The 14,706-nt window shown below is 40.2% G+C and overlaps 1 protein-coding gene across 4 annotated transcripts in view; it reads right to left on the bottom strand.

Annotated features, from left to right (window-relative positions):
* Positions 1-14,706, bottom strand: part of cdc45 (CDC45 cell division cycle 45 homolog (S. cerevisiae)) — a 46,768-nt gene that overhangs the window by 10,218 nt on the left and 21,844 nt on the right. For all 4 annotated transcript variants that reach the window (XM_043716058.1, XM_043716057.1, XM_043716056.1 and 1 more), the window contains exons 10-13: positions 12,551-12,670; positions 9,098-9,229; positions 5,536-5,634; positions 4,054-4,212 (exon numbers count right to left, since the gene is read on the bottom strand). In XM_043716058.1, the coding sequence (XP_043571993.1) occupies positions 4,054-4,212; positions 5,536-5,634; positions 9,098-9,229; positions 12,551-12,670 (510 nt within the window). The remainder of the gene's footprint in view (positions 1-4,053; positions 4,213-5,535; positions 5,635-9,097; positions 9,230-12,550; positions 12,671-14,706) is intronic.

Consider the following 14,706-nt stretch of genomic DNA (forward strand, 5'->3'; position numbering starts at 1 on the left):
GCTATCAGAGTAGCATGGTCACTTAGTGGTTCACACTGCTGCCTCACAGTGCTAGGGAACTGCATTAGATTCCATTCTTGGGTGACTGTGTGGAGTTTGCACTTTCTGCCCATATCTGCATGGATTTCCTCCAGGTGCTCTGGCTTCCTCCCACAGTCCAAAGATGTGCAGGTTAGGTGGAATGATCATGGGAAATGCTGGGTCACAGGGATAGGGTAGGGATCTGGGTGAGATTGTTCTTTGGAGGATCGGTATGGACTCGGTGTGCTGAATGGCCTGATTCCACACTGTAGGGATTCGATCAATGGGAATATGGGTTCACACTGTGTATCTCAATGTCTTGAGTACTGGTGAGATTGACACACATTGAGTCAGTACAGATTTCAGAACAGAATGTTTTGTGAAGAAAGCCTAAGCACAAAGATGCATAGCTGACAGAATATGTGATGGCCATGCATCTATTCTGGAGATGCTATGATGACCCCTTGCTTTATATTGATAAAGTAACTGAAAGGTTTAAGTAGACCATACAGTTAAGGTAACAGGGAGAGATTGAGATATCTCATGTTGATATAATTTGTCACATTGTGTCTTTTGATGCTGCCTGACTTAGCAGCGATATGTATGAAATGAAGAGATCAAAGGTAGAATTAGTATAATATTTTGAGCAAACCACTATTCTAATCACACTGGGTTATGAAATATGATATTGCAGATTTCTTATAGTGAATTACCTCAATAACAAAGAACTACGTAATAATAATGAATAAAATTTGCATGATTTGCCCATGTATTCACATTGGTTTATGCAATATTAGATGTCTGTATTGACCGGTGTTTAAAGCAACAAAAAACAAAATAATGGAGTAAAGGAGGTCCTCTACTGTCAATCCCTCATGTCTTGTACTGCCATTTGTAATAAATAGATAGTAAGCAAATTATACACAAATTCTGTTTTCAAGAAGTTTTTTTTTCAACCAAACCAGCTCTACATGGCAGGCAGAAGTAACAACAGACTCGAAACCAAGCAGACTCATGATCTGATCTGGAGAAACTAGAAGGCTTATTTTTGAAAGCACAAAAGATTATGGGATACAGCATCACACAACAACCTGGCTTGAGACTGATAACCTGAAAGATCACTGCACCATCTTTTAAAAAAAGGGTTCAAGTAAATGGATAGTGCTGTGTTTCTATGGTATCACTTTCATTTTAAAGGATGTTGTAGTGTGGTGGTAATATCCCTACCACAGGATCAGAAGGTCTGGGTTTAAGTTCCTCCTGCCGGGAAGGTGTACCAAAAAATGTCTCAACAGGCTGATTTTTAAAAATAATTTGCAAGTACGCGGACAGCATCTGGTGGCCAAACATGGCATTACAACACTGAACCATGTTCTCCCATTGCTAGATTTCCCATTAGACTGGATCATCCTGAGCCAAAGTACAGTGTTAAACTTTCTTGCTCATCTATGATGGAGGTGCATAAGGTATCATAAAATGGTTGTCACATCCATGAACTTATTCTGCCATCTCAAAGAATAGGTTTGCCAGAGAAAAGGTGAAATTGTTGCTGAAATACACCGCCATAGATGGGATAGTGAGTAGAGTTTGCGGCTAAAGAAAAAACCTATTTTCTATTGCTTACTGACTTGAGAGCATAACACAGATATATTTTAATTGCAGATTATACAGTTATAGGATTGAGAAACTGAGGGAGAGGTTAGGAGATTGGGGTAGCTTTGACAGACTAGTCTTTTCCAGCCCTTCAATGTTATTTTCGTTTGAGTTTTTCTGTGGAAAATGAGGAATGAGGACTTTGGAAGAAATGTTCATTAATATATTTAGAGGGGGATGTTATACAGTCGTAACGTCATAGGACAGTAATACACAGACCCCAGGCTAGTGCACTGGGGACACGGGTTCAAATCCCATCATGCCAGTTGGTGAAATTTAAATTCAATTAATAAATCTGAAATATAAAGTTGGTCACAGCAATGATGACCATGACAAATATCATCTATTGTTGTAAAAACTCACTTGGTTCAACAATGCCCTTTTAGGAAGGATGTCTGACTTTGGCACCCTAATCCAGTTTGATCTACACGTGACTTCAGACAGACAGCAAATTAGTTGACTTTGAAATGGCCTAGCAATTCAAATCAGTTTAAGGGCAATCAGGAAACGGGCAAGAAATGTTAGCATTGCCAGCGATGTCCACGTCCATGAAAGAATAAGAAAAATAATCTCACTTGCAGTCAGTTCCCACAATAAATACCACTCAAAGCCCACTTCAAATAAAACATTATTTTATTTTGTGCCTATCTCACTGTCAGACTTGCTCATGTAAATAGACGACAGAATAGTTCATAACCATTGACATCAATTGAAAAACCTGAACTCCCAAACAATCTCCACTTCTATGCTTCAGGCAGTTATATACAACTTAAGTATAAGAAAAATTACCAGAAAATAACTTTGAAAAGCATCGCAGAGTTACTGACAGTATGCTTTTAATTTCAGATTTCTCCGAGAAAGCAGTTTTCTCAAATGCCTTCAATTTAAAATAATGACATTTGTGTGGAGCTTCCCAAACATTTTCTCACTGGTACAGCATTTCAAGCCTTGCAATTCTGTGGCCCCACAGTGCGGGCTGTGCGAGACTGAGCGGAGGGGACACAGAGCTGTAAAATTAGGAGAGGCTGGGGAATGGGGGTGTTTAATCTTCAGGACCTCGCAGCTTAAAATCTCTCAACTTGAGAAGCCCGGTCTACATAGTGCAATTGCCTCAAGGCATTTAATCTCCTTCAACCTTTGAACTCCTGGAACTCTACATTTCATTAACTCTAGCTTCTTGTGCACGATTCTCTCCTTGCACGTCACCATTTGCAGCCAGATCTACAACTGTGTTGGATTCACACCCTGTAATTTTCTCTCTAACATTCTCCATCTATCCTCCTTTCAGAAACTTCTTAATACCCTATTCTTTGACCAACTACCTGGTTGCCCCTCAAACTCCCCTTAATCAGCTAAAAATGCAACTTTTGTTTGATTCATTGGAAAAGTTTCCTAGGACATGCTAGGAAAAGACATTATAGTCTCATTTTGTTTTGGGATGGACCTAAACCAGAGTAATTTCACCTCAGAATATTTTTCCTGATGCTAAACATGTTCTGGTTGGCTCAGCTATACAACAGTATGAATTCAATTTCTGCAACGGCTAAGGTTACCTGAAGGATTGTCAGCTTTTCCTTTGCCTGATGCATAGTGTCCAGCAAGTTAAGCCATCACCAGTCTAATGAGAGAGCAGCCTAATGGTTTGGCAATTTATTTTTATTTTGCTCCAGACTATATGGTATTAAAAAACTATCATCGTAACCACAGGTGAGTGTAATGTTTACTTGCTAAGACCAAACTTTTCTACCTTTACTGGAAGCACTAGACACCAAGTCTTCGTCTGCTAGTTGCAAGTGGAATCAGTGCTGTTTCTAAATTTATCAGATGTCTGCTACAATAGAACTTGATTCACACTGGGGGTGGGGGGAAGAGACGCAGGTAAAACCAATTTTACCTGTTTCTGTGCCTGGATCCATTGGATTTTCTGAGCACAGCAAAGGCAGGAAACAATCAGGCTGGAAGAACTGCATAACCCAAAGAGAACTTATTCGATATTCAGTCCATCAATTCAAATACAACCAATGTCAGGTGAGTCCCTTTATTGTTGTGAACTCTACTTCAGCAAAATTTCCCCATTTTCTCAGTGCTCAGACAAAATAATAGCTGCTGGAAGAGAACAGAAAAATCTGCCATAGAAACAATGGTGCTGGAAATACTCAGCAGATCTGTAAAGAGATAAAAAGAATTAATGCTTCAAGTTCAACATGACTCTACTTCAGAACAGAAAACTTTGCTCATGTATTCTAGACAAGCAATTACATTGAAGACAAAATGCTGAAAATGATTTCATGTGTGTTTTGACCATAAATCAATCTACTCCAGTACAATGATACCTGCAGTGTACTTCAAATCCTGCCCATAAATAAAGAGAATCAATACCTGGAAAGACTGTCTAAGGCTTCGATGAAGTTTTCATTCCCTTTGTCTTTCTCTAAATTCTCGAGTAGAGAAGCTGCTGAATAAACAACATCACTGGCAAGGAACTTGTTTTTAAACCCAAAATGCACACTGAAAGTCTGCATTCGAATATCCTTCATACTGAAAATAAAAACAATGTCTGCATCAACAGTGTTACAATTACAAGTTGCTCTTATCAACAGCTAATGACGAGGACAGAGAACAGTTACTCCAAACCATTGAATGTTGCTTTCGCTATCAATTCTAACATGATCTCTACTGGACAAACCAGGGAAAATTAGTTTACAGTCATGGCAGGAGTCTGTCTGAAAGGGAAGCACTCTTTACATGGTTACAATAACTTGTGCTGGTGCAGAAAGAGTTTACTTGTGTTGCACCATCCCATCGACAGCACTTTTAACAATTTAGCACCTATCACTCCCAACTCTGTACTCAAGTCTGTTGTGAGGCTACAGTCTACAATCTTTTATATTAGTAAGGTGAATAGCAACGGTCTTTTTCCTAGGGTGGGATGAGGAGGCTCCAAGCTAGAGGGCATAATTTTAAGGTGAGAGGAGAAATATTTAAAAGGGACCGGAGGGGCAACCTTTCACACAGACGGTAGTTTGTATGTGGAGCGTACTGCCAGAGGAAGTGGTAAATGCAAGTACAGTTACAACATTTGAAAGATATTTGGACAGGTAAATGAATAGGAAAGACTTAGGGTCATATGGATGAAACACAGGCAACTGGAACTAGCTTAGTCTGGGAAACCTGGTCGGCATGGTTGTCCAGGAGGGTCTGTTTTCATGCTGAATGATTCTATGACTAAGCGCTGTGAATTAAACCAAGTTGACAATTAAGTAACCGACCCTTCGAAAGGCACCTCACAAAAATTTCAAACACATCATTCTAAAAAGGTAGAAATCAACGACAGCAACTGCATGGCAACACTGTCAATTCTATGCAATACACCATTCCCACTTAAAATATATATTAATTCCTTCATTGTCATAGGGACTCCAATAATTTAAGAAAAAAGGCCACCCACCTTCTTATTAGCATTGGGGATAGGTGATAAATACTGCCCTTGCTAATGATCCATATGCCAAAAAAAAATTAAAAAGCAGTAATATACTACACGAGGAACAATGAGGATAAGATCAAGAACAGTAGCTGCGACAATAATTCTACAATTATCAACTCAAAGTTTTTGATTGTCTAATTATTTTCACCCTTCTCCCAAAAGGTACTCTTCAAACTGGTCATCAAAATCTTAATCCTCCTTGACTTTTATTCCAAATATACCGCAGATACACACTTATGCTTTCTGAAACTACCTGCCCGTAGCAAGCCATGGAGATAATTCCTGTTCTTCTGAGCAATTTGCTGTCACTTTGATTTCTGTAAAATTGGGCGAGGGGAATCTGATAACTATAAATTTAAGATTGTTCTGGTTCATACCCAAACTTAGTAGCTGATTCTTCAATCATTTCCTGCAAATTCTCCTTCAGCGAAATGTCCATGGAGTTAAACTTCTGCCTGACTTCTTTCAGAGGCAGTCTGAAACATAAATGAGAAAACAAAGTCAGAATTAATTAGATAAGCCCAGCATCTAATATAATGTGGTCTTTACAGCATAAACAGGGTAATGACCACAAAAGCACCGGCTCTCTTAGCAAAGGCAGACCCAAGAATAATCTGAGAATTCAACCAATCAAAACTGTAACCTTTGCAATAGCTCAATCAACCACAGAAAAACCCCCAAAGAACTACAGATGCTGGAAATCAGAAACAAGAATCAGGAAAAATCTCAGTAGCTCTGGCAGCATCTGTAGAGAGAAAGTGGAGTTGAAGTTTCGGGTCCAATCAGCCTTCTTCAGAACCCGGGGACTTACAAAGTGCTGTAAGTTTGCAATCAATTTCCTTGAAATTGGTTAATCAGGAATTACGCAGTTTTCAAAGCAAGTTATACAAGCACTTTTATATTCCAATATCATGAGTAATAACAATTGTAATTATGAAGCGAGATCTTTCTTGGCTCAATGTTCTATTGTAGTAACATTGTAACCAAGAAATTGAGAAGTAGCAGTTCATTTAGTTTTGAATAGGTTAATATCATAATATCCTATATAGCAGGAACAGGTCATTTGGCCTCTTGACCTTGCTCCACCATTCAATAAGAACATGGTTGACCTCACTGTGACCATAATTCCACTTTCCTGCCCTCCCTACATAATCTGGCTGCCTCAAGGCCAAAAGACATAGGAACAGAAAGTAGCACATTAGTACATCAAGTCTTCTCTGCCATTCAACAAGATCATGGCTGATCTGATATTCCTCAATTCCACTATTCCCCCATAATACTTTATTCCTCTACGACTTAAAAATCTGTATCTCAGTCTTGAACATAATTAACAATCCAGTCTTTTGCTGTAAAGAATTCCACAATTTTTAGGCAGCACGGTTGCACAGTGGTTAGCACTGCTGCCTCACAGTGCCAGAGACCCGGGTTCAATTCCCGCCTCAGGCGACTGACTGTGTGGAGTTTGCACGGTCTCCCTGTGTCTGCGTGGGTTTCCTCCGGGTGCTCTGATTTCCTCCCACAGTCCAAAAATGTGCAGGTTAGGTGAATTGGCCATGCTAAATTGCCGTAGTGTTAGTTGAAGGGGTAAATGTAAGGGAATGGATCTAGGTGGGTTGCGCTTTGGCGGGTCGGTGTTGACTTGTTGGGCCGAAGGGCCTGTTTCCACACTAAAGTAATCTAATCTAAATTCACTGCTTTTGAGGAAGAAATTCCTCCTCATCTGTGTCTTAAACGGACCACTCCTAGTCTATTCGACAAGGGGAAACAACTTTTCTATATCTAGTCTATCAAGCCCTCCAAGAATCTTATGTTTCAATAAGGTCACCTCTTATTCCTCTGAACACCAATGAGTACAAGCCCAATCTACCTAACCTCTCCTCATAATAAAATCCCTCCAAACCTGGTGAACCTTCTCTGGACTGCCTCTAATGTTAGTATCTTTGTAAATCAAAAATCTGTCCAATTCAGTCTTAAATATATTCAATGAGCCAATCTCCACTGCATGCTGGAGAAGAGAATTCTATAGGCTAACAACTCTCAATGAAAATGTACTCTTCATCTCAGTCTTAGCTGCAAGATCCCTTATTTTCCAACTCTGTCCCCGAATTCAAATTGCCCCAACAGGGGCAAGCATCCATTCTACCAATCTCCTCAATAATATCGTGGTTCATCTACCTAAACTCCAACCTTTTCTCCTTCATCCAAGGAATCAGCTTACTCACCAAATCAAAACGGCTTCCGGTACACTTAAATGCCTCCTTAAGTGATTCATTTCTTAGTTAATCACACAATTCTACAGGTGTGGTCTCATTACTGATTACTGGCATTACTGATATGGCAACAATTCCCTACTTTCATATTCCATTTCTTTTCCTTTAAAGGCAACTAAAAGTTGTTATAACAACATGTTAGCTTACCTGGTATCAGAACACTCAGATCTTTCTGCACCACGATTTCTACAATATATCTTTGTTGTGTATTTTCATTAGCATGATGGATTGTCACTCGAGTCTGATCAAATGATATAATGATGATGTCATTTGCAATTCTGGGCAGGAAACAGCTTAGTCTAACCTTGCTGCCTGTAGAATACACATCTCCATGTTGTCAATAATACCCTGATTTTCTGCAAGGTTTGTAGCTCAGGTTGAGGTTTAGGGTGTAGGTTTGCTCGCTGAGCTGTAGGTTTGATTTCCAGACGTTTCATTACCTGGCTAGGTAACATCATCAGTGGCGACCTCCAAGTGAAGCGAAGCTGTTATCCCCTGCTTACTATTTATATGTTTGTCCTGGATGGGGTTCCTGGGTTTGTGGTGATGTCATTTCCTGTTCATTTTCTGAGGGGTTGATAGATGGTATCTAGATCTATGTGTTTGTTTATGACGTTGTGGTTGGAGGGCCAGGCCTCTAGGAATTCTCTGGCATGTCTTTGCTTAGCCTGTCCCAGGATACATGTGTTGTCCCAGTCGAAATGGTGGTTTTTTCATCCGTGTGTAGGGCTACGAGGGAGAGAGGGTCGTGTCTTTTTGTGGCTAGCTGGTGTTCGTGTATCCTAACTTTCTTCCTGTTTGTCCTTCGTAGTATTTGTGGCAGTCCTTGCATGGAATTTTGTAGACGACATTGGTTTTGTCCATGGGTTGTACTGATTTTCTATTTTTCGTGCCAGAATTCAAGATCACGATTTTTCTACATTATACTCCTGCCAAAATTCTGTGATCTATTTAACCTACCTTTACCCTTGTCGACTCTCAACCATCAACTAATGAGTTGGAAAGAAGTCCATTTTGCTACTGTTGAATAATGAGCCAATTAAGTAATTATTAGGCTATAGGTAGACCTTCCAGAGGATCAGAAACCTGAGAAGGTGGTGAGAGTGTGTTTGCATCCTGTCTGCTGTGACAAAGTCAATTTGAGGTTGGTAGCTCTTTTGCTTGCAGTGCCATCAAGCAGGTGGTGGGCATCACCGCAAGTACACCCTTTGAAGGTCTAGGATCACTGCACAATTCAGCCAGAGGTAAGATGGTGGGATGGGTTTCACTAGGTGGCAGTCATTGAGAGCTCCAGTGATCTGACTCAAAAATGTTAACTTTCTTTCCATAGGTGCTACCAAACCTGTTGAATTTCTCCAGCATTTTGTTTTTCTTTCATACCTGTAGTTCTTCGTTTTATTATAGATAGAAAAGCAAGCTGTGAACAGGACATAAGGAAAACTACCATAGGATATAAGTAGTTTTGATCAGTGGGTAAAGATCAGGCAATTGGTAATGCGGTAAAATGTTTTTTTTAAAGCATATGGTCCATTTTGTTAGGAAGAAGAATAAACATATTATCTAAACGATGAGAAACGGCCAAGAAATGCAGAGGTTTCTGGATGTTTTATGCATGAATTACAAAAGGATCGTAAGCAAGTGCATAACGAAATTTGATAGATGCACATACCCCATATCTGCAAGAAATTCCTGCAACCTCTTCAGGCCTTGAATGGACCACAGCTTGAGATTGGAATAGGTATAGCTGGAGTTGCACATACTTTCATAAAGTGACCAATGCTGATACAGAGCCAGGCGTAGGCTTCAACAAGCTTAAAGTTAAAGAAAAAAAAAAATCCTAATCTTTAGAAACACAAAGAGTTTGCAATGAAAGGATTACAAAATGAGCTCTCAAAATCTCCCAAGGAATCAGAATCAGAGCGCAGGTCAGGTCATAGAGATGTACAGCATGGAAACGGACTCTTTGGTCCAACCCGCCTATGCCGACCAGATATCCCAACCCAATCTAGTCCCACCTACCTGCCAGCACCTGGCCCATATCCCTCCAAACCCTTCCTATTTATATACCCATCCAAATGCATTTTAAATGTTGCAATTGAACCAGCCTCCACCACTTCCTCTGGCAGCTCATTCCATACATGTACCACCCTCTGTGTTAAAAAGTTGCCCCTTGGGTCTCTTTCATATCTTTCCCCTCTCACCCTAAACCTATGCCCTCTAGTTCTGGACTCCCCGACCCCAGGGAAAGGACTTTGTCTATTTATCCTATCCATGCCCCTCAATTTTGTAAACCTGTATAAGGTCACTCCTCAGCCTCTGACAATCCAGGGAAAAAAACTCCAGCCTTTTGAGCCTCTCCCCATAGCTCAGATCCTCTAAATCTGGCAACATCCTTGTAAATCTTTTCTGAACACTTTAAAGTTTCACAACATCTTTCCGATAGGAAGGAGACAAGAATTGCACGCAATATTCCAACAGTGGCCTAACTAATGTCCTGTACAGCCGAAACATGACTTCCCAACCCCTGTACTCAATACTCTGACCAATAAACGAAAGCATACCAAACGCCTTCTTCAGTATCCCATCTACCTGTGACTCCACTTTCAAGGAGCTATGAACCTGCACTCCAAGGTCTCTTTGTTCAGCAACACTCCCTAGGACCTTAACATTAAGTGTACAATTCCTGCTAAGATTTGCTTTCCCAAACTGCAGCACCTCGCATTTATCTGAACTAAATTCCATCTGCCACTTCTCGGCCCATTGGTCCATCTGATCAAGATCCTGTTGTGATCAGAGGTAACCTTCTTCGCTGTCCACTACACCTCCAATTTTGGTGTAATCTGCAAACTTACTAACTGTACCCCTTATGCTTGCATCCACATCATTTATGTAAATGACAATAAGTAGAGCACCCAACACCGATCCTTGTGGCACTCCACTGGTCACAAGCCTTCAGTCTGAAAAACAACCCTTCACCACCACCCTCTGTCTTCTACCTTTGAGCCAGTTCTGTATCCAAATGGCTCGTTCTCCAAGTATTCTGTGAGATCTAACCTTGCTAATCAGTCTCCCATAGGGAACCTTGTCGAACACCTTACTGAAGCCCACATGGATCACATCTGCCGCTCTGCCCACATCAATCCTCTTTGTTACTTCTTCAAAATATTCAATCAAGTTTGTGAGACATGATTTCCCACACACAAAGCCATGTTGACTATCCCGAATCAGTCCTTGCCTTTCCAAATACATGTACATCCTGTCCCTCAGGATTCCCTCCAACAGCTTGCCCACCACTGGTGTCAGGCTCACTGGTCTATCGTTCCCTGGCTTGTCCTTACCACCCTTCTTAAACAGTGGCACCATGTCAGCCAATCTCCAGTCTTCCGGCACCTCACCTGTGACTATCGATGATACAAATATCTCAGCAAGAGGCCCAGCAATCACTTCTCTAGCTTCCCACAGAGTTCTCGGGCACACCTGATCAGGTCCTGGGGATTTATCCACCTTTATGCGTTTAAAGACATCCAGCACTTCCTCCTCTGTAATATGGACATTTTGCAAGGTGTCACCATCTATTTCCCTACATTCTATATCTTCCATATCTTTTTCCACAGTAAATAGTGATGCAAAATATCTCAGCGAGATGAAGGCTGCATTCATGCTATAGTTGCAGTGCGAACGCAAAGCAGTTTTGCTCTGACCAAAGCTTTGTAATTCAAACCCAGAATTAATAAATTATCTGACGAGTGTCAATAGAACACTCTTTCATGCTCTAAACATGCAAACTCAGAAAACGAGCCATAGATAATCACAGCATCTACCAACAAATGGTCACTAGCATTACATGTCATTCATTGGTGTTATCTATATTACATTGTGTTGTAGCCAACGGGGAAAAGCTTCTTTTCGTTACTTTTCTCAGTTAGCTAGGTTCTTTTTTTTTGCTGAAATTCTAACTTACAATACATTTTCTATGTAAACATGTAGTCATTTCATTGTTTAATTGTATCCAAGTGATGGGCATTAACTTTGGGTTGATCCCATAAACATACAAACTACAGCTGTTGGTTTGGGTGGTTATGCTTGGAAGTGTAAATCTGTAAATAAACATAAACAAGTGCTCCACGACTGATTCTACTTCATCATTCACCAACTGACTTCCTGTAAAGGAACAATTTGGTACAAAGAAGCCAGACAACTTAGCTCATGAGCCCCTATTAATCCTTGCGATAAGAAAATCTTTATTAAAAAAAAAAGACCAATCCTGCTTGGTACAGTCCTATAGAACATAGAACATAGAAGAATACAGCGCAGTACAGGCCCTTCGGCCCTCGATGTTGCGCCGATCCAAGCCCACCTAACCTACACTAGCCCACTAACCACCATAAGCCTATCCAATGCCCGGATAGGGAGGGACAGACCACTGTAAACACCGGAGGACATACGTGGAAAAAGATTCTCACTGTCGACCCTATCTAAACCCCTAATCATCTTGTACACCTCACCTATGTACGAGTTGAGATGCTAAGGACAACTTACGTAAAGAATGGAAGGATAGCATCTCTTTGAATGAAAACTACTAAATAGTTAAAGATATATTAAACTTCATAACTTGAGCATCAGCTCACATTATGGCATAAACCTTTTGTTGCAACCCAAGAGAAGTTGCATATGTTTCTTGACTATCCTAAAAACCATCAAAATTATTTGTTTTTCAGTCCTATTCAAGTAATAATATTTAACTTAGCAACAAAATGAATCTATTTTAAGAAAGCAGTTACTGAATTAGGGATACATTTCTCATGCTGACTGCACAATAGCTTATGATATAAATTTTGATTTGGAGATGCCAGTGTTGGACTGGGGTGTACAAAGTTAAAAATCACACAATCCCAGGTTATAGTCCAACAGGTTTAATTGGAAGCACGCTAGTTTTCGGAGCGACCCTCCATCAGGACGATCGAGCCCTCCACTATCGCCTGATGAAGGAGCTTTGCTCCAAAAGCTAGTGTGCTTCCAATTAAACCTGTTGGACTATAACCTGGTGTTTTGTGATTTTTAACGATATAAATTTTGTTATCTTCATTTAATTGCTTTGTTCTATTCTGCGATTAAAGGATACTCATAGTCAAAGGAGATCCTCATGCAGTCAATAGAAAGCGTGTTCTCCTCATCCTCATTGCGATGGTTGTGTCGGGATACGTGACGCTGCACAATGCCAACATCAGTCACATACTTTATGCTGCAATGAAAGGTATGCTGAATACTTTGTGATCAACAGAAACAAAAAAAGTCAATTTCACCTTTATCTAGAAACTTAACATAGCAAAGCATCTCAATGCACTTTAAGCAAACATAATTGTAAGAGAGGGATAGAGAGGTATAGGGGAAAAAAAAGAGAGAAAATTTCAGATATCAGAGCCTTGACATTGAAAGGCATGGCACTAATAGTGGAGCGAAGCAAATTGGAATGCACAAAGAGGTCAAAGTTAGAAGAATGTGACGTGGGGGCATCACAGCACAATCAGCAGTTGTGGGGGTAGAAAGATAAAAGCAATACATTGTCCTGGTGATCTTCTGTTGTCTCTTTCTCTACCTATGGTATTTTCAAAATAATGGACTTTTTGTGACTATCCCATTTTGAAATTGAACTAAATGATCAGACTTAAAGACGCATCCTTTAAAAATCCAGAAAGAAATGTGCTGGCAACTTCATATCTTCTGGAACATTAATCCAATATTATCATAATTTCTTTAGTTAACTTTCATGAATACACGAAAGTAGATTGAGAGACACTTTTTATTTGTTGCAAAGTTCAAACATAAGACGGTAAGGAAGTTCAAATTGAGGAATCGAAGTTCAAAGAAATTTGATCATCAATAGAGGATACAGTTAGCCTATTGCCAACATCTGGGTTATAATTCTACCCAGTCTGGTGGGTTGAAAGATTTTGCATACGACTTGTCAAACTTTGTAAGGAGATTTCAGTTATCTTTAAGTACAATAGGGTGGTTATGGTAAGGGATTTTAACTTTCCAAACATAGACTGGGACTGCCATAGTATTAAGGGTTTAGATGGAGAGGAATTTAAGTGTGTACAAGAAAATTTTCTGATTCAGTATATGGATAAACCGACTAGAGAAGGTGCAAATCTTGACCTACTTTTGGGAAATAAGGCAGGGCAGGTGACTGAAGTGTCAGTGGGGGAGCATTTTGAGGCCAGCGACCATAATTCTATTAGTTTTAAAATAGTGATGGAAAAGGATAGACCAGTTCTAAAAGTTGAAGTTCTCAATTGGAGGAAGGCTAATTTTGATGGTATTCGGATCGAATATTCAAAAGCTGATTGGGGGCAGGTGTTCACAGGTAAAGGGATTACTGGAAAATGGGAAGCCTTCAGAAATGAGATAATGTGAGTCCAGAGACAGTATATTCCTATTAGGGTGAAAGGAAAGGCTGATAGATATAGGGAATGCTGGATGACTAAAGAAATTGAGGGTTTGGTTAAGAAAAAGAAGAAAGCATATGTCAGGTATAGACAGGATAAATCATGTGAACCCTTAAAGGCAGTAGGAGTATACTTAAGAAGGAAACCAGGAGAGCAAAAAAGGGACATGAGATAGCTTTGGCAAATAGAGTTAAGGAGAATCCAAAGGTTTTTACAAATACATTAGGGACAAAAGGGTAACTAGGGAGAGAATAGGGCCCCTCAAATATCAGCAAGGCGGCCCTTGTGTGGAGCCACAGGAGATGAGGGAGATACTAAACTAGTATTTTGCATCAGCGTTTACTGTGGAAAAAACATGAAAGATAGAGAATGTAGAGAAACAGATGGTGACATCTTGAAAAATGTCCAAATTACAGAGGAGCAAGTGCTGGATGTCTTGAAATGCATAAAAGTGTATAAATCCCCAGGACCTGATCAGGTGTACACTAGAATACTGTGGGAAGCTAGGGAAGTGACTGCTGGGCCTCTTGCTGAGATATTTGTATCATTGATAGTCACAGGTGAGGTGCCAGAAGACTGGAGGTTGGCTAATATGGCACCACTATTTAAGAATGGTGATAAGGATAAGCCAGGGAACTGTAAACTAGTGAGCTTGACGTCTGTGGTGGGCAAGTTGATGGGAATCGTGAGTGACAGGACTTACACATATTTGGAAAGGCAAGGACAGATTAGGAATAGTCAACATGGCTTTGTGCGTGGGAAATCATGTCTCACAAACTTGATGGAGTTTTTTGTAGTAGTAACAAAAAGGATTGATGATGGGGAGCAG

This window comes from Chiloscyllium plagiosum, chromosome 25 (assembly GCF_004010195.1).
Source record: "Chiloscyllium plagiosum isolate BGI_BamShark_2017 chromosome 25, ASM401019v2, whole genome shotgun sequence".
NCBI classification, from domain to species: domain Eukaryota; kingdom Metazoa; phylum Chordata; class Chondrichthyes; order Orectolobiformes; family Hemiscylliidae; genus Chiloscyllium; species Chiloscyllium plagiosum.